This window comes from Ciconia boyciana, chromosome 7 (assembly GCF_034638445.1).
Source record: "Ciconia boyciana chromosome 7, ASM3463844v1, whole genome shotgun sequence".
NCBI classification, from domain to species: Eukaryota; Metazoa; Chordata; class Aves; order Ciconiiformes; family Ciconiidae; genus Ciconia; species Ciconia boyciana.
Genome location: NC_132940.1, coordinates 24,973,876 through 25,000,303, shown reverse-complemented (window position 1 = coordinate 25,000,303; position 26,428 = coordinate 24,973,876). Strand labels below are relative to the sequence as shown.

Here is a 26,428-nt window from a genome sequence, read left to right as displayed (position 1 = left end):
GCAGTTATTTCATAACCAAAGGGAGATGGAGGAGAGAGACTCTTCCAATTCATTTTCATGCCATCAAAAGTATCAGTTTACAAACAGATACTCAGGAAGGATCAGAACGGGCATCGGTTTACCTTGGTTGCCAGTTAACTGAGTAGTCTCTAGTTCACAATGGTCTCTTGTTCTATCTTAATTCTTTGGAAAAGAACATTCTAGTCTTTTCTATGTGTAGGCCACAAGCTAATTACGTTTTTCATTTTTAAAAAGAAAGTTTTCTTGTAAAGAAAATGTACTTAATGAAGATGGTGTCATATCTATAACTATTTTTCATGCCTTCACCGAAGTAAGTTTTAAGAAAAGCTTTAGTTACTATTTCATTGACCTTCCCATTTTTTTGAAAAGCTGATAGAAAGACAATCCATTACCTTACTTGTAAACTGCTTAAATTCCAGATTATTTTCCAAGTGGAGTGATGGTTGACAACAGAAGTCTGTATTGTAGGTATCCCATCCTCAGCACAACCCTCTTCTGTCTACCAATCTTCTTCTGTTGATCTGCAGCAGTTCCTGACGCAGACATAGCCTGTATGGCCCTATGCTTAGCAGAAGCTTATAGTGATGGGGACTACAGCCAGATGTCCTGCAAAAATCCACAGCAGTGGATGAAGTGGACATCCCTGGGTGCAAGTAATCTATTAAAAAGGATTATTGGTACAGCAGGATCTCTGTGAAGGCTCTAGATTGCTCTTTTTTCAGTATAAATTATATACCTGAGTACAGAATTTGTTGGGAAGATGAAACAACAGATCATAAAGTTTACAGTAAAATAATGGTTCTATGCCTATGTGTGTGTATGTATGAGTCTTTCTCTGAAGAAGCCCTACTTTACTTTAGAAGTTCAAGATCTGTCTTAAAGCTTGGTGTTTAGTCCAGATTAACCAAACAAGTGGAAAGGCTTTTGAATATATTTGTCAAAACAGCCATAATGCACCTTTCCTACTTCCGGTATAACATCACTGTGGACCATGTCGTTGTTTAGCAGCCACTGTTGTGGCTGGCCTGTCACAATCCTTTAATAAGTAGATGAAAAAATGTTGGTCAGCTGTCTGATTTAGTAATGCTATTAGTCAGCAGCTTGTCACTTACAAGGTTTTACTACATTAACAGCCATAGAGAAACAGGTTTCTTGTGATCAGTATAATTTTCTGTGTCTGTTTTAATTTCTTGAACGCTGCTGATAGGGTTCATTTAAGTAGGAGACTGGGAAATTTCTTTTGACCTTCGCTGTTATTTTAGAAGAAAATGTTGGACGAGGTCAGTTTCCCTCTCATGTCTTACTGTGCTGTGTTGTGGTCTATAAATGTGATATTCCTATAAACCTTTGAGGAAAATGTCAAATAACTCCTATTCTTCATGTAATTGCCATTACAGTAATGAGTGTGATGACCTTATTTCTCTGCCCATTTTATGGTTAATAAAGAAACAGCAAGGAAATTATCAGGAGCCTCTTTGTATGCAAATGCAGGAAGACTTCATATTATGTTTTCATATAAAAATTGAAGCTAGTTTTCCTCTTTTTTTGAAGATGGTATGTTGAAATGACCAGACATAATGCTTTGATTTCTTTAGCCAATATTTTGCTAGATCAACAAAGAAAGGTAAGCCTAAGAAAGTTTCTCATATTTCTGTCCTAAAAATAGATTTTTGTACATCAGCAGTTTAACAAAAATCACAGAAACATTTCATAGGTTCTTGAGCAGCAGCTTTATAAAAATATGGTGATATTTGACATGTGACAGAATTAAGTTGTCCCTAGGTCTTGCGTGCTTACATGTCAGAGGCATTAGCTTCAACACTAATTTTTTTTGTTTTATTTAAGATGCTAAAAGATACACATTTCCCCAGCATACAATAAAAATACGAATTTGGACCAAGAAGGATGGTCACTTCTCAAAAACAAAGATGAGTTTTGCAACAAAAACCCAAATCTCTTGTTTATAATTAAAAGTTGTTCTTAAAATGCCTTCCCTGAGCGATTTAGTCTGTATTTCTAGTGTTGTATTTTGGCAAGTCTCTCACATAAATTGCAGCTGGGAAGCACATTTCCTGAGGAAATTAAGTAAAACGTAGGAGTTAAAATCTTACCCTGGAAGGCCAGTCCCAGAACTGTGCAGATGCAACCATCTCACCATAATGTTAGTAAACAAAACATTAAAAAATTATATGTAAGGGTATACATAGAAAAGCAGAAGGAAAATTATAAGGAGCCTGTTCAGATGAAAATGTAGGAACATTTTATATTGTTCTTCATGCAAAAATTCAAGCTTGTTTCCCCCTTGAAAGATAGCATCCTGTTTGTTTTCAACTTCTCACACTGTCTTGTAACAACTTAGGTTTTATGTGGTAGGCTGAATTTTGCTGAATTAAAGTCTGCATCTTTATACACTTTTATTGAAGGTGTTCTGGGTTTATATTGTAACAGAGCAGCATGGCAACTTGCAGTGTTCAGCTGGGCTTTGGGTGAGTTGCAGGTTTTTTAGCAACAATCCTGGAATTTAGTTGGAGATTTCCATTAGTAATTTGGCCCTACTTTGATCCTTTTTTGATTTGAGAAGTGAGGGAATCGCAGTTAACTTCGTCTCTCCTCTTGTAGGAAAGCGGTGTTCTGTGTTTACCTTTATTAAAAAAAAAAAAAAGCTTGATACAAATATAGTGATATTGAGAGCTCAGGATTTGAAGCAAATGAGAGCTACGGAGTCTTTCTCTACATTGTAGTTTAGCCATATATATACCATGAGGCTGGGATTTTGTACTGAGAAGGATACCAGCTAACTCTAACGTGATGGAAGACATTAGGTGGTTGCCCAAAGTGGTCGTAGATTCTCCATCCTTGTTGATATTAAAAATTTGACTGGAGAAGTCCTTGAGAAATCTGAGCTAGTTGGACCTGGTTTGGGAAGGGGGTTGGTCTAAGTTTGTGTAGGTTTCTAAGTTCTTTCTTTCAAATATTATTTGAGTTCCTTTCCAGCAAATTGTAGAAAATGAGAAACTTCTTACATTCCATCTCAAATTGAGACTCATCCTAAATTGCAATGAGTAATCAACCTTCCAATCTCTGTTGTGTCAAACATAGCAATTGAACAAACCAGTATATTCCACTATTCATCACTGTAATTAAGGCATCATTTTTCTCCCACTCTCATTAGTACTGTGTGCAGAAGAGCTCATTATTAGACCTTAGTTCATTAGAACCCAAGGCCACTGGGCAGTAGAAGGAGATGTGTTAGATGTTGAGAATTATGTAAAATTTCATCCTCTGTACTACTTTAGGCAAAATCTTAATAAATTTTTGTTGTAATATCTAGTTGATGGCATGACTTCTACCAGATGGGTCTTTTACATTCATTTAATGCTTTAAACCTTACAAGGATTGTGAGATAAAGTGTGAGAGTAACTAACTAGTTTCATATTAAGAAAAAGGCAAAACAGAAATGCAGATTAGTCAGAAAGCATGTTATATCAATTACCTGAGCAACAAAAGCTGCCATTCAGAAATGTCTATCAATATTTAACTGTGAAATGGATTAACTAGAAGTCTATGCTGCAAAGTTTCAAAACTAGTCTGCTCTGATAACATACTGAGCAGTGGCTCTGAGTGGCTTTGTCAGTGGGACTTGTAGCATGCTGTGGCACAGTGCCAGGTTAAGTCATGCACTGGAGAAGACATGCCTCTGTTTCCTCCTCCACTCTCATCTCCGTGAGTTAGTACCCCAGCCCTACATATTTTGGGACCTCAGCTTCTTTTCTCTCCCCTTTCTAACTTCCTCTCTTATGTACTTATAGCACATCACCCAAACCTGAACTCTTCACCCCAAATTCTGTAGCAACCCGCTTGTCTTGTGACTGCTCCTGCATCTCCATGAGGAAGTGGTAGTTCTTCAGCACTCCTAAGGTTGTGTTCCTTCAGCAGATGTTCAGAGATGAACAGGGTTGAATACTTCCTGGTGATAACTGCCTCTGGAGGTGTTTTAGCTGAGCTGGCAGAGAAGTTAAACCACTGCTTATAATGTCATTACTATGCAGGTATGAGTGAGTCAGAAAGAAGGAACTACTTTTTACTTATATATGGATGTAGTTGGTTTATAACCAAAGCCCTGTTTCTCTTTGTCCTACTCCTGTATTCTTCAAAGATTGGTGGAGATCATTGTGACAGAAGAAATTCAGATGGTATTTTATATAATAACTGCTTGTTCTTGATTTAGATGTCCAGAGCATAAGAGCAAGGAGACAGTGCACACAGGTAACAGAATATAAACTTTTGTAAGGGATTTTTGTTTCTGGTTTATCTGGACAGGATTTGACAGTGTGATCTAGGAAAATCCTTAATTATCTGCAAAAACAAAATACTCTGGGAAATTTGAGGCTGATGCTATTTATTCCTCTAAATGTGTATAACTATCTTGTTATCAGTTATCCTACATTAACTTCTCAGTTTAACCTATCCAACTACAAATGTTTTATTTTTGAAACATGGAGTACTTGGCATAAAGGCACTGAAGTGCCTTTGCGGTTTTTACCATTAGGCACCTGATTCTTCCAATAATAGGATACGGGCAACTTCTGGAGTAATTGTTAAGTATATTTAAAAATAAAAATCAAAATAGGTAGTGTGAAACTATAAAATATGACAAAATAAAAATAAGGTGATGAGCACCATTTGCTGGTTCTTGATTCCAGTACATGCTGTGCAGGTATTTTGCTTCACTGTGACCTGGAGTGGGGCAAGGTCTCACTTGGTTGTGTGATTCAGAAAGAATCTGGGAATGTCTGTAAGGATTTAGTTAAGGTTGAGTTAATAGATCAAATTATTAAATTCCCTAACAAGTATAATGAGGAAACCTAAGGTAGAAGAACTTGAAAGTGCTACCAAAATGCTTAACTCGGAAAGTATCTGTACTTAACAAATCCTTTTTTTAGAATTGAATTACATTTCCCATGTCAGATGTGTATAGTCAGTCAAATGATGATGTTTTATATATATACATATAATTGATTACTAAACTTTAGAAGTTAACCAAATATAGAAGATTATAATAAATACTGAAAGTAAAAACCATTCCCTCTACCTTGCAGAACCTGCTATGATGTGTTAGCATGAGTCAGTAATGCCTGTTCTTGCTGAACAAGCATCTTATCAGTCAAGCGCTTGTTCTTCATGAAAATGCAGTGAGGAGGTAATTCGACATGATCATTCCATTGCAGGACAAGAATAACTAGACAACTTGTTTTAGAATTGTGCTAGACATAAGTACTGTGTGAGGCTAGAGAAGAATTGGGTCAAAAAAATCATTGAAGATGGGCAGAACTGACTGCTTCAGACTGCTCCATTTTGTTGATCGAAATCTTTTAAAACTGTTGTTTCCTTTGTAGGATTAGAATTGTCTTCATTTTACTATAGGAATGTTGGTGAAATGAGGCACTAGCTTTGAAGTAGCTTTGTAATAGAGTTATAACCTACTGGCTCTGCTCATGAATTCCTTCCTCACCTCCTGCAGTATCGAGCCTGGGCCTGTGCTTTCCCTGAGCTGGAATTCTGCAATTTTCCACTCTTAGTTGAGACTTGGAATTTAGGTGGTATCTCATTATGCTAGCAGATTCATTTGAGACTTGGATTATCTAGGGGAGGGTCTTTGGGAAAGGGTGCCTGGGGGCTAAAGCTACTCAGCCTCCTCAAACTGTGCCGTTCACAGAATCTGCAAGAAAGCCTGTTTCAGAGATGTGTGTTAGCGTGGTGCAGAAGGAGATCCTCACAGTGCTCTTGGCACACCTTTTTGTGCGGTTGTCTTGTATGTTTAATCTCTTACTCACCTGCTGTTCTTGTCTTTCTTTTACTCTGCGTATCAGCAACTCTGTTTTTACCTGTCTTTTCTCCTTAAGTACATGTCCTATAATGGTTATTCCACATGATCAATACCTTCTAGCAGTTATAAATTCAGTGACTGTTTTTGTGGAGATGATCTCTTAGTTTCTGTATTCTCTTCCTTGCTTTGTTTCTTTCTAGTTATCTTTGCTCTGTCTTGATAACAAACAATCTGTGGTAATAATCATACAAGGACATGTAACGTTAATTTAAGAACTAGTATATACTGGCAGAACATTAATGGGAATTTCAGTTTTAATTTAACAAATGTTACAGTTAGCATTAACAGATCAATTATTTTTAGGAATACACCAAACATTCAACATATTTGTAATCTTAGTGCTTACTTGTATCTAATATCTTCAGAGTAAGTTTCATCAAGCCCATGGAATTTAATCTGTACGTTACTGTTGACTGAAGTAAGCGGCTCAAGTTACTGTTTTTTACTGTATCGTGAGAAGTATCTGGATCCAAAACCTCTGTTTTCAGCAGGTAGAAACAGTTGGTTACATGCATAACTATAGATACAAAGGTGGTATAAATATTCTCCTAACTAATTATAGAGAGCTGATCTCTTCTGTTCTTAGCTCACGTGCCCGATCCAGTGTAGGCAAAATCTTTAGGGAATTTAGCTAGAAATATGTGTTTATTGTGCCAGTGAGAACTACACTGTGAAGACTTTTTTTTTTTAAATATGACCAAATTCCTTCACAAAATTCTTGTCAAAAAATTCTTGAAGCACAACCAACTTCAATAAGAACAGAAATACATATTCCTGTTTACAAAAGCCATATTCTGTCAAAGATCAAATCTCTTCTCCAAAGCATAGTGACATTAGGGGACTTTTTCTTTCAATAAAAGACTCAAGGAAAGAGTAATTTATTTATTTATTTTAGAATGAGGATAACAATCATATCCTCTGTTTTCTTTCTGCCCCTTTCTTCAAGCAATGTAGTGGGAAATGGTTTTGCCTATGGTTTTCCTTGAAGGGGCAGGTCAAAAGAGAACTCCTGACTTGAATATTGTTTAATAGAATATGAGAAATACCCATAGTAGTAGGTAATAATATAAATGCTGTCTATAATATGTGGTATTTATCCATAAGTATCTGTGTGTACAGTATCATATACACCTCTTGCTTAGTACACTTTTTAATGAAGTTGTTTGCAGTTCTTCAAGGGAGGTGGAGCAAGCTCTGTAATCAAAGACTAGGCAGACAGAGAAAGCATTAGCAGTCATGCTCAGAATAATTTTTCTTCTACAGTTCAGTAAGCTTCTTACTGAACTATTCAGCAGTAGAAAATAAAGCTGTGGAACCTTTAGCTGCAGAAACTAACTAGTAATTACATGAGATTGTAAAGATTAGTAAATTAAAACTCTTGTGTTCCATGCAGGGTGTAGCTGGGAAAGACAAAACCATGTTTGTGTCTTAGAAAATAAAATACCTCTAAGAATCCAGCATTTTCTATGTTTGTAGTGTGCCATGTAAGACTTTAGTACTTTGCACCATTGTAGTGAAATGATCAAAGAATGAAGACATTTTTTTGAATTGGCTTAAACCAAACCTCTACGTAACAGTTTTGTGATAAAACAGTGTATTACTCCCTGTGTTGTTCACTGCTGCTGTGTTGATCTTGATTTTTTTTAAAAGATATTTCTCTAATGGTTTTGTGTTCTACTCTGTGTAATTTAATGTTACTGATTTTTTTATTATTTCTCTTAAAAAATGATGATTTTTATCCCCCCCAATCATGCGTCCTTATTCAAATATGTCTTTCTGCAGTTCTGGATGTGGGAGGTATGTGATAGCATGAAATCCTGCCTGGGTTTTTTTATGCTGCATGTCAGAATGCTGACATCTTGGAGGAAATAGCAGCATTTAGAGTACCGTCGTGGTACCAGTCATCAGCAGCTCCTGAGGAGTTCCTTCAGGCATTGTATTACAGGCTTGTCCAGATAAAGAAGACATTGCTGAGCAGCTGATCCTAGTTGCTGCCCAGCTCAGAATGATATCTGTATTTCCCCCTCAGATATGAAAGGTTGCTTCCTTGTGTCATAATTCAGTCATAATTGTGGATCTGACTAGTAAAAGTTACCTCTCCCTCTCGCTTTTTCAGCTGTACATAAAATATGCTGTTCAGTGAGAAATGTCCAACAAATGGCACTTTATTGACTATCAGTAGAACTTTTAAAAAATTGTTTTCTTAGAGAACTTCAGCAGTTATGCTGATAAACCCCGTATTTGGAACAGTAGGATACTATTTTTGTAGTGCAGTTTTTAATTTAGTCTTTCTTATTGAGCATAGTGAATTAAAAGATGTAAAAGAATGCAGCTTGTCTGACTCTTTCCAGAGTAAGTGGAAGAAAACCAGTAAGCTGTATGTGGAATTGAATAGTTTTCTCTTTCTCTCTGTTCCTCCTTTAAAAAAAAAAAAAAAATCCAAAACTATTTTAGGTATAAGTTATCTTATGTGCTTATTTGGTTGCTTGCAATTTTCTGAGGGGAAAATTCATAGATGTTAATAGTTTTAAGTATTTTTATTAGTGAAGAAATTATTTATAAAATAAAATTTGATTTTGCTAACTGGGAAAAACAGCAATTTGGTAGTTTATTTCTCAGGATAATAGATGCAAGTTGACTCAAATTCTTCTTTTTTTTTTAATTTACTAATTTTAAAAAAATCTCCTTTTGAGCATCCTGCCTGGATTATAAAGAAAAGAATTTGGAGTAACTTTTGAGACTCTGAAGATGCTTGTATTTGATAGCTTATATAAAATAAAGAGTTGTGACATGGATCCAGTCAGTGTGGGTAAAAGTTTATTACATTTGGTTTTGATAGTACAGAGTATTATCTAAGGTCAGCCCTTTCATTGTTCCCTCTGTTTGCTTAAGTGGTTTGCAGTTCATTAATAATTTGCTAGAAACATTGAAAATGTGACAAGGCTAGCTAGTTGTAAATAATTTAATTTTCTTATTGTATTTGTAATGTATTGAGCGTCTTGGCAGTTCTAGCAACACTTCAGTGGCTTTGTCTCTCCATTGGCAATCCCCTTCATAGGCGTGATCAAGTTTTACAGAGAAACTGATGATCCAGCATGGGAGGTGAAGGCTACTAAATTCCTTCTGGGAGAGTTGCCAGTGATTGCTTTTCTTGCAGGCTGGTCCCAGAGCACAGGCACAGTGGCCAGTGAACTAGTTGTGGATCTACAGTTCGGGGAGCAGATTCTGCTTCTAAAGCTTCTTGGAGCTTCCTTGGCTGTCAGACCTCAACTGGAAGGCTGTGTCCACCCTGCAGGCAGGGGATGAAAACAATCTTCTTGTGCAGCAGGCGGTCCGAGCGGTTCTGGATCAGCACAGATGACTCTTAGGATACCTCTAGCAGTAGCACTCCTTATGAGGCCTCACTTATGTCTGGCTGGAAAATGCATTTTGTGCACTACCTCCTCTTAAAAAGCAAATCCAGCATTCTCTTGCTATTTTAGTATCTCCATTTCATTTTCTGGGGAGGTTCTGGAAATGGCACAAGGTTTTAACCTAGGTGCCATTCAGGCTAGGCAACAAAGACATAGCAAGAAAAGACCATTAGAGCAATGACCTCTGGATGTCAGAGACAATACAAGTCTTCCCTTCTTCCTTCCTGTTTTGCACTTGCTAAACTACCCTTTTGCAATCTGAGTTGGAAACTCCTGCAGAACTGCATGGATTTGTATGGCTGACCCAGGCTCTGCAATCCCTCACAAGGTTTTGGGACTTTACTAGTAGTTAATGTGATACTCTATCTGAACTCCTTCTCTGCACTGCTTTGCTGGGCCAACAAAGGAGTGACTCTTTTGTATCTACATATAGAATTACCGTATTTCACACTGGAGTGCAGGTTACTCAGGAGGCTGGTCATGGGCAATACTCTGTCTTTTCCTTCTTAAATACTTTGGGTGGCAAGAATTCAGCTCCCCAGCTCCTCCCTTCATCCACACCTAGGAGCTTGTATCAGTAATTGTCCTCTAAAGGTCTGTAAATAAATTCATAAGGCGGATGAATATGGTGAAAAGAGTTTATTCTGAATAAGTCAATCAATGGTGGCAGGAGTGAAGAGGGGCTAGTTCCTAGCCTAGCTGCACTACTTGTGCTAGGAGCATGGATGGAGTGTGTGGCAGACAGGGAGCTCTCAGGTCAAATCCAGGATCCAAAGAGAATAAGCACATCCCAGGAAGGCTGGCTGTCAGGAACAGTTTTGTGAATGTCTTTAGTAGATTAAGTATAGTTTGCCTCTTTTTGTCAAACAAAGCAATTTAACTGCATTTAAAAAAAAACGGGTATGTGCTGCTGCCTGCTTCTGAGGCCAGCATCATCACTTCTCATTGGTGATAAAACACTAAGGGCAGCATAAAGGCTGGATCTGTTCATCTTTTTCCTGCTGGGAATTCTGGAATAAATGATATGCATGTACTACCTTAACTATAATGATTAGATAGCATATTGCTATGTGACTCATGTTGTTCATTGCTGTTGCCATGGCTGTTATAGCTACCTTGTGAGATGTTTATATTAAGATTTTTTTATAGAATTGAAGTGATGGTGTTAGCAAGTGTTTGGGATGTTTGTTTGCATAGTGAGCTGTGTTTAAAGCCAATGTTTTTAAAAAATACTGTCTTTGGAAATTGTTCTGGTTTGTGGGAAATGTTGCTTAATACTTAGAAAGCTGTTGCTGTTGTCCTTATCGTGAAGCAGAAACAAATCTGTTTAGCTGTAGGCACTGCCTCTACAAACCACCATCATTTTCTTATTCAGTCACAAGAATCTAATGTAAATCCTGGTTGTCATCCTCTCTTTTGTTGTTGGTTTGGGGGGGGGTTTTGTTTGTTTTTAATTATTACAAACTGTGAAATAGCCATTGTCTTTCAATACATAACAACACCAGGAGAAACATACCTTCTCTTTTAACAGAAGCTGTATTTTATTTATCAGTATAGGCTTATTTTAAACCTAGTTGTGCATATATAGCTGCATCTGCATAAGATAATTAGAAATTAGATATTTTCTATCGTGTTGGTTTTTTACTTAAGATTAGTATAATTGTGTCTTCTTCCTGGATTATGACTTTAAAAATAGATAAACTTCCACTTACTAATGCAACATTTTCATGATGATGAAGGTTGTTTACCAGGCAGTCTCAGCTTTTATTTCCAGTACAAATAACATTGATCAAGCAGGGGTTTTTGTTTTTGCTAGGGTGACAAATTTAAAAGATCTCTTTAGCTCTGTTAAAAGTGATGTAATGTTTGAATCATTAAAATTGCATATTGTTTCCATTTCCAGTTCTTTATTTTTGGTGTTAATTTTGTTATAGAAGTTATTTTAATTTGCAATAAGCATTTTTTTTTAATTAATGTGCTTTGTATTATGTTCTCAAATCTGTTATATGTGTCTGTCTTCATTTGTCTTTTATTCAAAAACTGACAACCAAAAGAAAACTTGTAGCATTTACAGTTTTGGTATTTGCATGTACGTGGCTATGTTCAGAAACTACATGTAAAAAGTGATCTTTTGATTTGCAAACTAATTGGGTATTGCTGCTTCTTTTTGTAGAGTGCTCACTTGGCCATGATCGATACTCTTATGATGGCATATACTGTAGAGATGATCAGCATTGAGAAAGTGATTGCATGCACTCAGCAGTATTCATCCTTCTTCCAAGCTACAGATCTACCTTATGACATTGAGGATGCTGTAATGTACTGGATAAACAAGGTATGAGTACTGGAAAAGCAAGCTGTGATTTTCTTTGTAGTCTATATGATTCGATTAGAGATGAGTGGGTAGGATATGTATGTATGTAGGTATATCAAGACTGTGTCTGATACAGATATACGTATGTATAGTATCTTCTGCTGTGTATGGATAATAAAAAGCAAAGTTTGCAGAAGTCAGTTAAATATGTTATGTGAACCAAATAAATGGGAAGTCTAAAAAAAATACTATAATATACATTGCATATAACATCTTAGCAGTCACTGTCATGTTGAGATGCCATGATGGCTGCTCGAGGGTCTCTTTTTGGCTCTTAGAGTTGTCCTATTGTGTAATTTATCATGATTTAAAACCAAGGTATTCTGTTTGTATTTGAACACATCTTGCTTGAAATGATCTACCTTCACTGTATAATCAAATCAAGTAACAAGGATACACTGCTAATCAAATGTGATCGAGCATAATAAGGGGCAGGTTAGTTTGTGCAATGTAAAGCTAACAGCTAGTGACCCCAGACTGCATCTGAAACTGACATTTGCTGATTATGCTTCAGGGCTATAGTCTGAAATACTGGTTTAATCTTTTCAGTTAACTTGGTGGTAGTGATTTATAGACCTTTTGCAAACTTATAATTTCTACGACTTGTTTCTTAGAACGGACCACTGAATAAACTATTTTGTCTCTAGGTAAATGAACATTTGAAAGACATAATGGAACAGGAACAAAAACTGAAAGAGCATCACAGTGCGGAATCTGCAGGAGGTCAAAAGGTAGGTGTAGGAGTTAAGATATTTTAAACAAGAATAAGCATTTATCTGTAAACAAAAACTACTTGCATATAGTATGTATAGGTAAATATACATTTGCAGACATTGAACTTTTAACTGCTTGTTAAAGAAAGCAAACTTTTAGTATTCAGTCATTTTGTTACTAGTTTTATTGTTTCCATGAAAAATATCCATTTAAATGTAACACTAATAGAGTTGCACTTTTTTTTCCCCAGTTGTCCTTTTGGACAAATAAATCTTTGATAGCAGGAAAACATCTGTTACGTTAGTCCTAAGGAATTTATTAAGATTAATTAATAATTTCCAATGAATTAAAACTGTAGTCAGATCTGATATGAAAAAGACCACATTTTTATTCATGATTTAAAATGGTTTTTCCCTGTGAATTGCATGCATCTCAAAAGAGAAATCTGTATGTGGCATCATGGGAAGCATTGCTCTGGCTGTGATCCAAAATACTGGTTGATTACAGGTTTTATTATATATAAAATAAAAACAGATTATGTTTGATTCCCTTTCCTAACAGGATTTTTTTTACTTTTGTTTGCGGAGCTCAGTTAATTAAGTAGCATTATACCCATCAAAATACGGAAGGATAGAATACAGTTCCAGAGTATGTAAAATTGCTTGCTTCAGAATGAGATCATTTATCCTATTGTGATACAACTATTATTGGGGAATTGGTAATCAGTTTGAACACCCTTTGGTATTATCCCTGCATGTGAATGCAGAACAGATTTCCTAGCTACTGCAAGGCTGTAAGCCTTGTTCCCTTCCTGGTCTGTTTTCATGTAAGCAGCTATCTCCCTTTCAATGCTGCTCTGAAGGAGTTGTGGGTTACCTGGCTAGATTAGAAGTTCAACTTCAAAAAGCATGAATGCAATGAATGTCCTTGCACTTGTGGTTTCTTTTTAAATATAAGGAATGATGAAGGCTAATTAGTAAGTATGTGACTCAGCAAAAGAAAATGGTGGTTTTTTACAATAGTAGTGTGACCCTGCTGTATATATCCTGATATGGAAAATTTAATCTGTGTTCAATAGTGATAATAGCATAGAAATCTGGAGAATAAGATGTCCTTGACAAGTTCATTTCTCAGATTTAGATAAAACAAAGTAAATGGGGGGGCGAGGAGATAACCTATGATCCTCTGCCCTCTAGTGATTTTTCTTTTTCATTAAAATAGTAGGAAGTTTTGTGTGTTTTTTAGGTCACTTTGAAAGATGAGAATAATTTTTAAAAACTAAAGTGTACGAGAGTCTTAATATGGTAAACAAAGATATATCAAATAGAACATTATTATCAGAGCAATGCCATAAAATTATCTGTATTTGTAAAAATTCAGTAATGTTTATTTTCACTTATATTATAGTTTGCATTTTATATTGGGAAGAGCAAGATAAAATTTTTAGTTTAGAATTTATCTTTAATGTCAGCATTCTTGAATCAACTGTTGAAAGACTTGTATAGTCTGTAACTGATCCCATAAATGGACCCAGTGGAATAAAACATTTACATAAAAATGGTATATGCATTTGTGGTGTTTTTCATATGAATTGTAAAGCTGTAACACAATCAGAGCCCTGTTCTGTTGGCCAATGTACAATTGCATTTGCAAAATAGCAAAATCATGCTACAATTGCCATATCATGGGAAAATTTGTAATCAAGGCCGCCTCTTCTATACGCTGCATTTTCGATACTATTATCCCAGGTACATGTTACGTTATTTGCATCAGTGTGGGATTCAGCTGCATAAATCACATTGTCAAGTAACATATTCCATGCTAGGGGGTTGTACTAGCATAGCTTTATTAGCTAAAATCTCAGCATGGGCAAAACCTCAGGTTCCAGTTGACCCCTGGAGGTCTCTTCTGACGGTAAATTTATTTCAGATTATGGGTAAAAAAAAAAAAAAGGCTATTAGAAAGTTAGCCATCCTTCACATTTAAGTATATGAGAAAAATGAGGATAAAACTACTTGGATAATGAGTCAAAATATCTCTTGTACTGTAAACTTTCCGTGTAAAAAAAACTGTAAAGTTTCAGTGAATACAATGATAAAATGAAATCTGCTTCTAGAAAATAAGTCTAGAATATGAAATATTCAGTCAACTCTGTTTTGAAGTATTTAAGGAATTTGAATTACTGAACTTTTTGCATGCAGGAAGACAGCAACATACTTTCAACTCATTCAGATTACTTAACTCCAGGTTTTCTTTGAGAAACACTGGTCTGTTCAACTGATTCAATTTACTACTCTGAAATCTTAGCCATTCTTTTTGTCATATGCCTCAGAGTATTTCCCAAATTTCCACTTACTTCTGCTAAAGCTAATGGTGATTGCACACATGCAAGCATCTGAGATTTAGAAACACATTAAACACCATAACTAAAACCTGTATTTCTTAGCTGCAGATCATACTGAATGCTAGCTTTCCAAAGAAGACTATAATGCAGATCCATTGGATGGATCAATTGCATCAAATCAAGTTGGTCAGTGTTTCTAACAGGAGTTTCTGTTAAATTATCATGTGGCTCCCATCAAGCGTCTTCTAGTATTTATTCCCAGATACCCAGGTATTTTACCCTGATTATCTGTCTCCATATTGCATCAGTCCATGAATTCCTCTTTTTATAGCACGGAATCAGTGACATGTCCTGTTACTTTATGGCATTGACGCTACCTCATATATCTCAGCAAAGCTGTGAAATAAGTGTAGCTAAATTCCTCTACCAGGCTTGGGTATTGCTGAAATAGGTATATAATTTTTTATCGGAATATTAATTAGTGTGATTTTTCTACTTTTGTTTTTAATTTTTTTTTTTATTTCATGCTGTGTCTGGGTTTAGTTCTTAGTATCAGTAGATTGTCTTAAATTAAAAGGGGGGGGGATTGAATTCTGCCTTTATATTAACTAAAGCAATATTATTACACGGTTTTCCATTTTTATGGAAAAATTAAAATATACTTCTATATATTAAGTATAGCATTTTCTGTGCTCATATTACAATTGTAGCTTAATTCTCGGTATCCGAATTCAATTGTTTAATTTTCATTCCTCAATGTTTTTAAACTCCCACCTGCTGCTTCTATTTGTATCTTAAAACTTAGCATGAAGGCAAACTGGAATGTTTCATTGTGCCGCTTTTCTGTCTTTCACCATCCTTTTTAGGTTGGGGCTCGGTTTTGTAATTTACGTTCCCCATGTTACCAACACCATTAGCAGTTCCAAAGGTGATGATTCCATTCTAAAATTTAAGAAACTTTGCAATCTCCCTTCTGCTCTAGCCAAAAACCTTTGGATATTTAAGTTTGGGAGTTTCTAAAGTGTGGTCAGGTTTTGAACCTGAACTAAATTTAAATTAAGAATGCCTCTTCTGCTGATCTAGAGAGATGGCCAAACAAACATGGGAAGAGTAGATCATCCTAGTCATTAGGGAAAGCTTTTCTTTAGTTTTAATTTCTGGCCAAGAAGCAGCAAAGTTATGTGCCTAAAAGGTGAAACAAAGTTAATGAGTAGGCTTTTTAATTATTTTATAATTTCCTACTGTGATAAATTCATAAATTTATCAGTTGTGAAAAATAATTTCAGCATAATCCTCAAGGCTGCCAAATTAATGCCTTACTATCTTGTTACAAATCTGTCGTGAACCTTTTTGCAATAAATAGTAGATCTCGACATTTCTAAAAATTGTAAGCATCATATACACAGATTAATAAATGATCCAACTGATAAGATATACCTGTTTTTTATTTCTGGATAGATAAAAACAGTATTAACAGATTTTGAGATTGCTTTTGTTTTCCTTCACTTTCTTCTGCTGCTAGCTTCCTGTAGAAGATAAGAGAGGAAGGAGTGTTTATGATTTTTAGTTCCAGGTAGTCCTCTGTGGATCTTGATCAGCCGGTGATTTGTGGTAACCTCATCTTTTTCTGGTAGAGTCTCTGCATCTTCTTTCAGAATTAGGATTTCAAGTTTTGTAGTGAATAGCTTTGGTTTTCAGGCTTCCAATGAATAATATGTAGTGAATGTATGGCTGCACTGGTTAAACTACTGATTTTCAATGTAGTCGAAGCTTTCTCAAAAACCTGTTATTTTTCCGTCTGCTTTTGTGATTTAGACTGAATCAGTCTTAACAGATTTAAGCCAAATCAATGGAAATCCTGAGAGAGAAACAAATGTAAGAGTGTTCATCCAAAGACCTGAATTCTTTAAACATATTTTAAAATTAGTTTAAACAGTGCAACTTTTTGTGTGAAGGTAAAACACTAATGCCATAGTTCCACTTTTAATGTGTCATAAATCCACACTGCTAGCAAAAGCTAACCTGTCAAGAAGAAAAGTGTGCAGCAGGATCAGCTTCTTGATCCAATTAATGCACAGCTGCATGAACACAAATGATGGTGCAAGGAAGACAGCGGCAACAAGTATTTAATGAAGGGCATGACTACCATTTTTTGACACTATAGGATGAATTTATACTGAGTTAAATTTATCATAGTCATGTTTTTGATAGGGGAGATTAAACAATCTTCTTGTAAAACTGTAAGCTCTCAACCTGAGGAACTGTTTTGTTTTTTGTTTGTTTTTTGGTTGGTTTGGTGTGTGTGGTGGGGGGGGGGTTGGGTGTTTGTTTGGTTTTTTTTAAACATTGGGAGAAATCCAGTCAGGATTCTCTGCTCAGTTGGGTTTTTAGTGACTGATTTTTAATAAGTTCCAGTAAGAAAGTTTATTCCTGTTGATACAAAGTGCCAATTCAACAGCCATTGAATTCCCATTATGTTGTCCAAGAGATTTCAGCTTTTCTTTATCTCTTTTCTTTAAGTGCCTTTACAAAGTGTATGTTTATAAATCTTAGAGTATGTTTGAATTTAAACTTGATTATCTTCAGTCTGTCAGCCTCTCGAAGCATATTCATAGTCATCTCAACCATAGTTTCAGCCAAGTGGACAAATAAAAATATATATCAGATTGCTAGTTTTGAGTTCAGTTTGTACTGTTACAGAGAGCTAGTCTTTGGAATTGAAACAAATGTGTGCTTTTTTCCAAAGAGTAGTTCTTCAGCCTATCATTAAATAGATATTGATGGACCTTTTGAGTCCAAGTCTGAAATACACTTCACCTTGATAAATCAAAGAATGTTCCTATCAGTGTTAAGTAGAATGATAGGCAGTCCAGGTCTGATCTCAGTCCATTTACCTAAAACCGTGCTTTATCCTATGGTTTAGGATTCCTGATTGCAGTTGAAAATTAAGATAATTTGTTTCCAAATTCATGTACTTTTCCATACATTCACTATATTTCAGTGAGAAGAGAAACTGACCCTATGGAAATTGCTTTAGTTGAGCGTGACAGAAATGTCTAGAGCCACACATGAAGATGCATCTCATAGTTCATTTCTTCTAAGTGGCTTTGGGATTCGCCACTGTAACAGTCCAGTTAAATGGAGGAGAAGAATGTTGAGAATAGTCATGTTACTAATGCACACCCTTTCATGTACAATAGCTTTTTTGCATAAAAGCTTTGTTCCATTACTACAGTTATTTTAAGGATTTTATAGAAGCGCAGTATTTTAATAACTACGTAAAATAATAAGCTTCCATAGCAGTGTTTTCCATAGTAGTTTTAAAACTACTTTTTCCACCATTTCCAGAAAATATTTCTCTTCATTTAAAAAAAAAAAAAATTATTTCCTGCACTTCGGTAATTGGTTTGGGGTTTGGTTTTGGGGGTTTTTGTTTGTTTGGGGGTTTTTTGGTTTTTGTTTTTGTTTTTTTAATTTCTACAATGAAATCAATAGAGTGGTGAAGTTTTCTGTGTCTATTTATAATACTGCTACATGATGTTTTTTTTCTTAATAGTAGAATTATTATGCCAGACCAGTGTATAGAGTTACAGAAAAATTCACTCACTTCAGCGTGCTTAGGATTAAGTTTTTAGGTCAAATTACATATTTATAAAACTTTTTCTTTATAATTTGGTGTTGTATTTTTTGATCATGTATGAGTTTAGAATTGTGTGTATCAGTTCTGATCATTTATTTGCCAGTAGCCAAAACTTCCATCTACATTTCAGGTCATTGCACATCATGCAGCTGATGCTAATGTGATTTGTCATTGCAAAAATATAACTGCCTGCACCTCTTGTTGTTCTGAAAACTGTCATATGATTGTTTAAAAGCATTGTTAAATGTTATAAATGTAACTGTTTGGCTTGAAGTAACTAATGCAAACTTCACTGCAATTGGTTGTACTGTACTACAGTGTGTTTATGCCTTTTTTCATTGCTTTAGCTTCCCTGCTTCCCTGTATGTGCTGCTGGAGTTCATTTTGATACTTGTGATATCATGACTTCAAGTCTCAAATGAATTCTTCAGTCAGATTGCATATGTAGGGTACAATTAGATGTGTGAAAGCATTACATAAAACTGCATTGATCTGACAATTTTACCTGTTCATGTGGGAAAATTATAATGTTGATCTACAAAGACTGCAGACATATTTCTCCAGTGTTGTTTCTGCTAATTAGTTCAATATGCAGAGGTTACAGTGCACTAATGCTTACCATTAAATTACAATTCACTGTTACACAAAACTGAGAGTGTTAAAGAAAATTGCTTTGTAAAAGTAATTAATGAAATCTGATAAATTGTTCCTTTTTTTTCTTTGCTTTTTGCTTTTATTCTTTTTTCCTACTGCTTCCTCTGAAGTCTCCTACCAAATGGTTTTGGAAGCTGGTTCCTGTAAGTTTGCCCAACTGCTTCACTTAAATCAAATAGCTTATTTTGGGAATGGCTTTGTCCATGTCATGCTGGTCTAATCATTCATTTCATTTATCTCTACAAGATAATTTTATAAGAGATTGCTCTGCAAAGGTATGCATAATACAGAAGCTTATTTTGCAAGGTAATCTGCGCAAAATAAATGTAAGTTATGATGCTGGATAAGGAATTACTTTTCAAGCAGTCAAGTTCTCTATGGGTTTGTATAAGGCAGTGCTACCTGTTATTAACTAATGTCAAATGATCAGGTTTTTGCAAACTACTTATTCATAAGCTTTCAGTAAACATATGCTATTTGATACTGACTCTTTTTTAAAAAGAGACTTGCAGAAATAGTTTTTGATTGTTGATGCTACATGGAATCTGAAATTTTCTGATTTCACTTGTCTAGAATTCCCTAAATTTTCAGTTGACTTAAGACTGCTGTTAATCTCTCCCCACACCAAGTAACCCAAAGCAGTCTACTTTTAGTGAGACTATAATTTCACTAAAAGCAATAAAAAGTAACTGTTCAGGTCTGCAATAATAATAAAGTTTGTTTTCTCTGTGCTGTGTCACCTTGGGATTATCATTACTTTCCTCTATCATATAGTAATTCACCCCTGAAATGCATTCAGATTGTTTATTCTACAACAGGTTTGGCTGGGAACAAAATAGTCAGCTGTTTAGGTATATGCAGAATGGCATACTTCTGGTCTGAATTCCAAAGAACTAATTCTGATCTATCTTTGATCTAAGGATTACCAAATAACTGATCTAGCAGTCCCTCAGATATTTGTTGTCATAACTAGTAAAAGATTGTTCATACATTGCAAAGAGAATTAAAAATAACAAGGCAGTTTCATATAGGCAACAGCAGAAATTACTTGGTGTCTGGAAAACCAGTTTAAAAGTACTGTCTTCAGCAGACTAATCAGTATTCAAATTCATAACAGTTTATGCTATATGGGCAATTTCTCCATAATGCTATTACAGTTGTGACACACACAAATACACTGCTCTTCACAGTATAGTCTAATTTTGTTTTGGAATTAAGATAGCGTAATTAAATGGAGGGAATAATGCAAAAAAAAAATGGACTGTCTGTGATCAGAAATTTAAGCACATTTTATTTTTTTGGCCTCATTTCTACAAAATGAGGTGGCTACTTCAAAGCAGTTTCAGAATGTTTTTGTTCTATTTTTCCCGAAGGTGGTAGTTTACTAATGATTCTCTTCCATTGCATAAAAATTATATTCAAATATAAAATATTCCATCTATTGAAAAGCTAACTCCAATTTTCCTGCCAGTTGTCCATAAACAACTTGAAGTAGTGGTATTTATGTTACTTTGAGCTTGTTAGTTTAGTAGAGATAGAGTTGAAACCCAAGTGCTACTGATAATATAGTAGGAAGGCAGTGGCTCAAGCTGTTCTAACAGTTCAACCGGTCTTCTGATCTCTTCCCTTTACATAGAGCAAGTATTTCATAATGAGATAGATATTCCTGAGCATACAGGCACCTGACAACTTACTCTGAGAAGTAAATTTATAACATGTTATCTACTATATGGTAAATGCATAAAGGCATTCATTATTAATTATTAACTCAGAATACACATGAGCACTTACGACAGAGTAGCTGGTGTGCTGTTGGTTCATCTTTAGCTGACCTTGTTTATATGCAAGTGTCTTGACTCTACCTAGACTTGTTTAAGTGGAATAAGCTCAAAGATGCTAAATCAGGCTGGTTCAGGATCTCAGAAACAAGATGCCTGTATTAGCATTTATGTTTAAATTAACACTAAATTAACTAGAGCTTACATCCATATTTAGTAGCAAACATTGCAACTGATGAGAAGAGTTTCTTCAAATGGAAGTTTATTAAAAATGCAGTGCAATTACCAGTGTCTTTTATTTTTCAGTATAATTTCTTTTATCTTTTCAACCAAATTGAAACACGGTGCCTGTTATACCCTAATGAACCTAGCATATCAGGTTATATAAGTTTATTTTTCCTGAAGTGCCGTGCCTGGCATACTCTCTACAATGAATTAAGTCCTCTTTCTAGGTGCTCTTTAATGATATGACACAGTTTCCAGCATCTGTGGGTACTGTTCATAAGGCCAGTGAAGGCATCATTAAAGTGACAGTAGACCAGAATTTACTGTGCAAGACCACTGTATTATCAATTTCAAATATGTTTGAACACTCCATTAAAAAGATGCTATTTAAAATAATATATAAATTACACAGGGCTTGTTGGACCATGATGTTAGAGTCCATCTGTATCCTGTATCTTTTATCATTATTTCGTAATTAAATTGTAATATTTCATAGACTTAATTTCAGTCATTTTGAGGAGGAATTACATGGACATATTAACATGGTATTTGAAACTTACAGGATTTCCATCATAGTGGGTCATTGGATTGCCGTAGAGTGAAAAAGAACAAACTTTCACTGCAAACCGTAATTGGCCTATTTCATTAGCGATAGTAGGGAGTATTACTAACATGGCAAAAGGAATATTAATAATGCATGAAACACTAACATGATTTTGTTTGGTGTTAGTTAATATTTCCCATAGCATGCAAAAATGTCATTGTCATTTTTATACAGCATACTTGACACACAAATACCAGTATATTTCAAGTTTGAAATAAAGACTAATTCTCAGGGTTTTTTTAAATATTAACTGGTTAAAGTATAAGTTCTCTGGGCCAAATACAAGCCCTTTATTTTTCTAGAACTGATGTGTCTGCTGTTGCCAGATCAGACTCGTACTTCTTGGGCCAGTTAGAGGACACTGACATTCACTAAAGATAATCCCATGTGATCCTTGACAGAAATCCAGTGAGTAAGTATAGCCTTCAGGGTTAGTCTGTCGTTCCACAGACTTTTTTTGCCAGCAAAGCTAGCTTAAACAATTCCCACCCCACCCATTAAACCTTCAGCCCTGCCCAGTCATTCACTGCAGAAACAGAGGAGAGAGATGTTGTAGCTGGATCAATGGTCTTACCATGCAGCCCCATCAGCAGTTGCTCCAGCACAGCCAAAAGGTGGAGAGTAGGAGATAGGAACTGTCAGCTTCAGCTTTGCTGGGAAGAGTAACATCCGTAAAGACTGCTTGAAGCCCCTGCAGCGAGACTTCCAGTTTAGTGTGTATAGATAAATGAAAATAAAGTAAAATTAACTCAGTAACACTCTTGGCATCGTACGTAGTTCTGTGGTATGAATACAAAAGTAATCCTTCAGTACTGTTTTAAAAATAAGTCTTAATAAATAATACTAACAAATTAAAATCTATATCACTTTCTTCCACCTCCATTTGTTTTCCCAGGAAGAAGTGAAAAGAAACTAAGAATGATGAATACCATTTTTTTTAAGTAAGCCCCCCCCCCCCCCCAAAAAAAAAAAAAAAAGAAACCCATGAAAAATATATTGACTGCAGATAAATGCTATCTTGGTTTTCTGAACTAATGATCTTTTTATACACAGAGTTGTTTTTCAGAATGTTTCCTTTTATAACTGCGCCACTGAATGGTCATAATACTTGACCGTTAATGCTTCTCTGTGTTTAGGACTGCTTATAGTGACACATGCTGGTAGTAAGAATGGGGTTGATCAAATGCAGATTTCCTTGTTTCTGAATTTGTCTTTAAGTCAGTTATATGAATGAGATTTTGGGCAAAATTCTTAGGTGTGTTAACTTCACAGAGTCATTTGACTTGCCAGTAAACTGAAGTTACACCAGCTAAGGATTTGTCTCATTGTGTTTACACACAGATCATTTCTGATTGTATAACAATGAGTGTTGAATATTAATTAAGGTATATGATGATATTTAATTCAGTGTGCTATACAGAGATCATCAAAATTTGGTAGGAAATTTGGTAGGATCATCAAAATTCCTTTTGAAGGAAAGACTCAGTATTAGCATTGTAGGTTCCTTTCCTCTTAGATAGTATTTATGCCATTCAAAATGGGACATAACATGAATAGTTTTAAGAAATGTAACAATGAGAATATTCAGCTATTTATTGAATACTGCTTTTTCACTAACAGAGTGTAAAACCTACAGCATGAATCTGTTTCTTCATGTGTTTCAGAGCCTTTGTCTCTAAATTTCTTCATTCTATATTGTAGGCTCGTTACAGGAAGGAGCAAACATTGCTTAAACAGCTGCCCTGCATTCCATTGGTGGAGAATCTGCTGAAAGATGGTACAGATGGTTGTGCTCTAGCAGCCCTGATCCACTTCTACTGTCCAGATATCGTTAAACTGGAGGGTATGTCTAACGTGTCTATCAGCTTGTAAACGTATGTCCATAAAAGTTTAAACGTCTATGTTTCATAACTATGTGAAGGAACGTGCTTAAATATGATATACAAGAGGCATAATTTGAGTGTGGTGGGTTTAATATTAACTTTGTTCTTATTTATTTTTACACTCAAATAGAAGGAACCAAGGTGTCCTTCCATGTTGTGCTTACTTTTACGTTATCATGCTAATATAAACATACTAAGATATATTATTACAGATCTGACTGTGGCAACACATTTGCCTTTGTGCTATGAAACTTGAAACTACCTGGAAAACTCTTATTCTTGAAGCTGCATAAGTACTTTCTTGTGAATCTGAGCAGTTACAGATATAAAACATGGAAGAGGTTAGAGTTAGTCAAGCTCTGCATAGCTGCAGTGCATGGCAAATAGTTGCTCTGTGTTCTGGGCTTTTAGTTCACCTGATAGTTACCTATATCATTTATAGAGTAAACAAAAATATATAATCTGGAATGTATTGGTGTCATGCTGTTCTATAATAGCAATTGTCTCTGATGATGAGCAGCTTCATCTTGTTCTTTTGCTCAGTGGCCTGGTTAAAGTCATATCTTCCTTTTGGCAACTAAGAGCCTCGTAGTTGTAAAATGTTTTGGCAGCTAACACCCATCGTTTTCTGCCTGTGTTCTATCCATGATACCTTTGATGTTGTGGGAACACGTATATAGAAGCATCATCAGAAATCCAGGAATACAAACAAAGGTATAAAGCTTGCTAAGGACTGAAATCTGGAATTCATATACACAAACACTTTATAGGAAGCTTCCAGCACAGTAGGCGTTGAAGATGAAAGACACTAAGATGCATGCATTCACCATTCTTCTTCAGCTCGTGAATTTTGAAAAACACAACTTTCAGTTTACATAAATGTTGCAGTCAAATATATACTATTGTATGTGATTAGGGAAGAGTTAAAACTTGGGTAGTCTTGAATGGGGGTAACACCTAGTTCCTTCTTACTGTTTTAGCATGGCTGAAAATACGGACAGTCTGAAAGTTCTTATATACCTTGTGTGATCATATATACATTTACCAGCAGATTCCTCCAGCATCTGACTTCAAACCAGACAAGGCACATGTCATCTTTGGAACTTTAGTTTTAATGTTCTTGTTAGGTGTCCTGACATCATCTTCCCTAAAGATATAAATGTGCGTGTCATTGCCTAAGAAGTAAATTCAAAGGTACTCTGAAGCGACTAGAAGCACTTTAAAAAGACTTTGGCCATCTTCTCTGTATTTAAATAATATAATTTTTAATGCATGTTAAATTTCACTGAGATTTGTTTCTGTATTGGATCTGAGGAAGGCAGGTAACAAAAATGCATATGCAAAAATGCTTAAAAATGCATTAATAAAAAAGAAAAAAAATTACTCTAGAGTTCTCTGTAGTCTGAAATAGATTGTTTCTTCTCATTAAGACTTTATTTAACTTTCAAATCTAGGTTTCCTTCAAGGAATATGGGACTAGAAAGGAGTCCCTATGTCAGTGAGTCAAGAAATTGGCTGTTGTATGAAATTATATAATCCCTCTCATGCATTTGTCATGTTCTGTCTTAAAACTGTCTAGCTCTTTAAAATCTGTACTCTTCTTACCCACTGTTGCAGAGCTCAATTTTTTACATGGTTTTAAATCTTATTCTTGTTTTCTACATAAATGTGCTTGTAGCCTGTCTACATGCCTTTGTTGTTCTTCCAGCAGTGCCCTTCGGCTTGAATAGCTTCTCCTAATCTGATGTCTACCTTTTTGATATATTTTCTTTCTCTTGTTTTGCCCAGGCTACTGAAGCAAGCCTTTTCAGTCTCCCCTTCTGAAGTGGATTTCCATTCTCATTATTATCCTCAATACTCTTCCTCTGCAACTAGTCCAGTTTCAGTTTATCTTTCTTGAATATGGATGGTTGTAACTGTGCACAGAAATCCAGACTGGCATCTCGTTACTGCTCTGTACAGTGCTTCTTTGACATTACTGGAAATAAATTTTCTGATACATTTTAGCATCATGTTTGCTTTTTTTCATAGCTGCATGATGCTGAAAGCTCATAAACATCTTTACATTGGCTAATACATGATACCTTCCTACTCGATATCACTTTCAACCAGTGAATCACTTCAGAATTTTATTAGCTCCAAATGAATGACTTCACATTTTGCATTACTAAATTTAATCTCATTTTGGTCAGTTTAGTCAAACATTTTTTTTCCATTGATCATCATCTGTGGGGTTGGGATGATGGAATAGGTCTGATTTTCTCAGGATGGGAATCCTTATCCTGCTAGCATCAAAGTAGATTCCTTGTCTGAAGAAACCTTTTATCATAAACAATTTAAAACTTACATGGAGCTCTGTCATACACTGTTACTTCAGGATTAAAATCTGATGTATGCTCTGGAAGTATATTTAACTTTCTTTTATTCAGTCCTTCTTTTTACAAGGACTGTCTTTTTTTCTAGGAAGTTGTTATTGCTACTTAATTTTACAGGAAGCAGTCATAAAAAGAGAACAGGAGGTTAGCTGGGCATAAATAGTATTCGGAGAATACTGTATAACTACACTAGTCTGTTCACTGCTACCACTTCTTTGTCTTTAAATAGCACTTTCAAACAGAGAATTATAATTCGTATATCAGAGGCTTCAGATCCTTGCAAAATCTCATATCAAACATCTAAATCCACAAAAACAAATACATAAGACTAAACTGATGCTGGTTTATGGGGAAGATTCGCGGTTAATAGCATTAAAATGTACTCTCAGGTCCCTATGCAAAGACAAAGAACTAGTATGTACGGAGAACTTTGTGAAAAAGCATACATTTCCTACTGCCATTGCTGTACAGAAAATCTAATTGAAAAAAATATGTATTAGGGATTAAATACGGTTT

General features: G+C 35.3%; 1 protein-coding gene across 5 annotated transcripts in view; it reads left to right on the top strand.

The window, feature by feature from the left end:
* CAMSAP2 (calmodulin regulated spectrin associated protein family member 2) overlaps positions 1–26,428 on the top strand; it is a 92,857-nt gene that overhangs the window by 35,311 nt on the left and 31,118 nt on the right. For 3 of the 5 annotated variants that reach the window (XM_072866525.1, XM_072866526.1, XM_072866524.1), the window contains 4 exons: positions 11,495–11,656; positions 12,343–12,426; positions 19,158–19,190; positions 23,356–23,497. In XM_072866525.1, the coding sequence (XP_072722626.1) occupies positions 11,495–11,656; positions 12,343–12,426; positions 19,158–19,190; positions 23,356–23,497 (421 nt within the window). The remainder of the gene's footprint in view (positions 1–11,494; positions 11,657–12,342; positions 12,427–19,157; positions 19,191–23,355; positions 23,498–26,428) is intronic. The other 2 variants (XM_072866529.1, XM_072866527.1) reach the window with 1 other exon arrangement.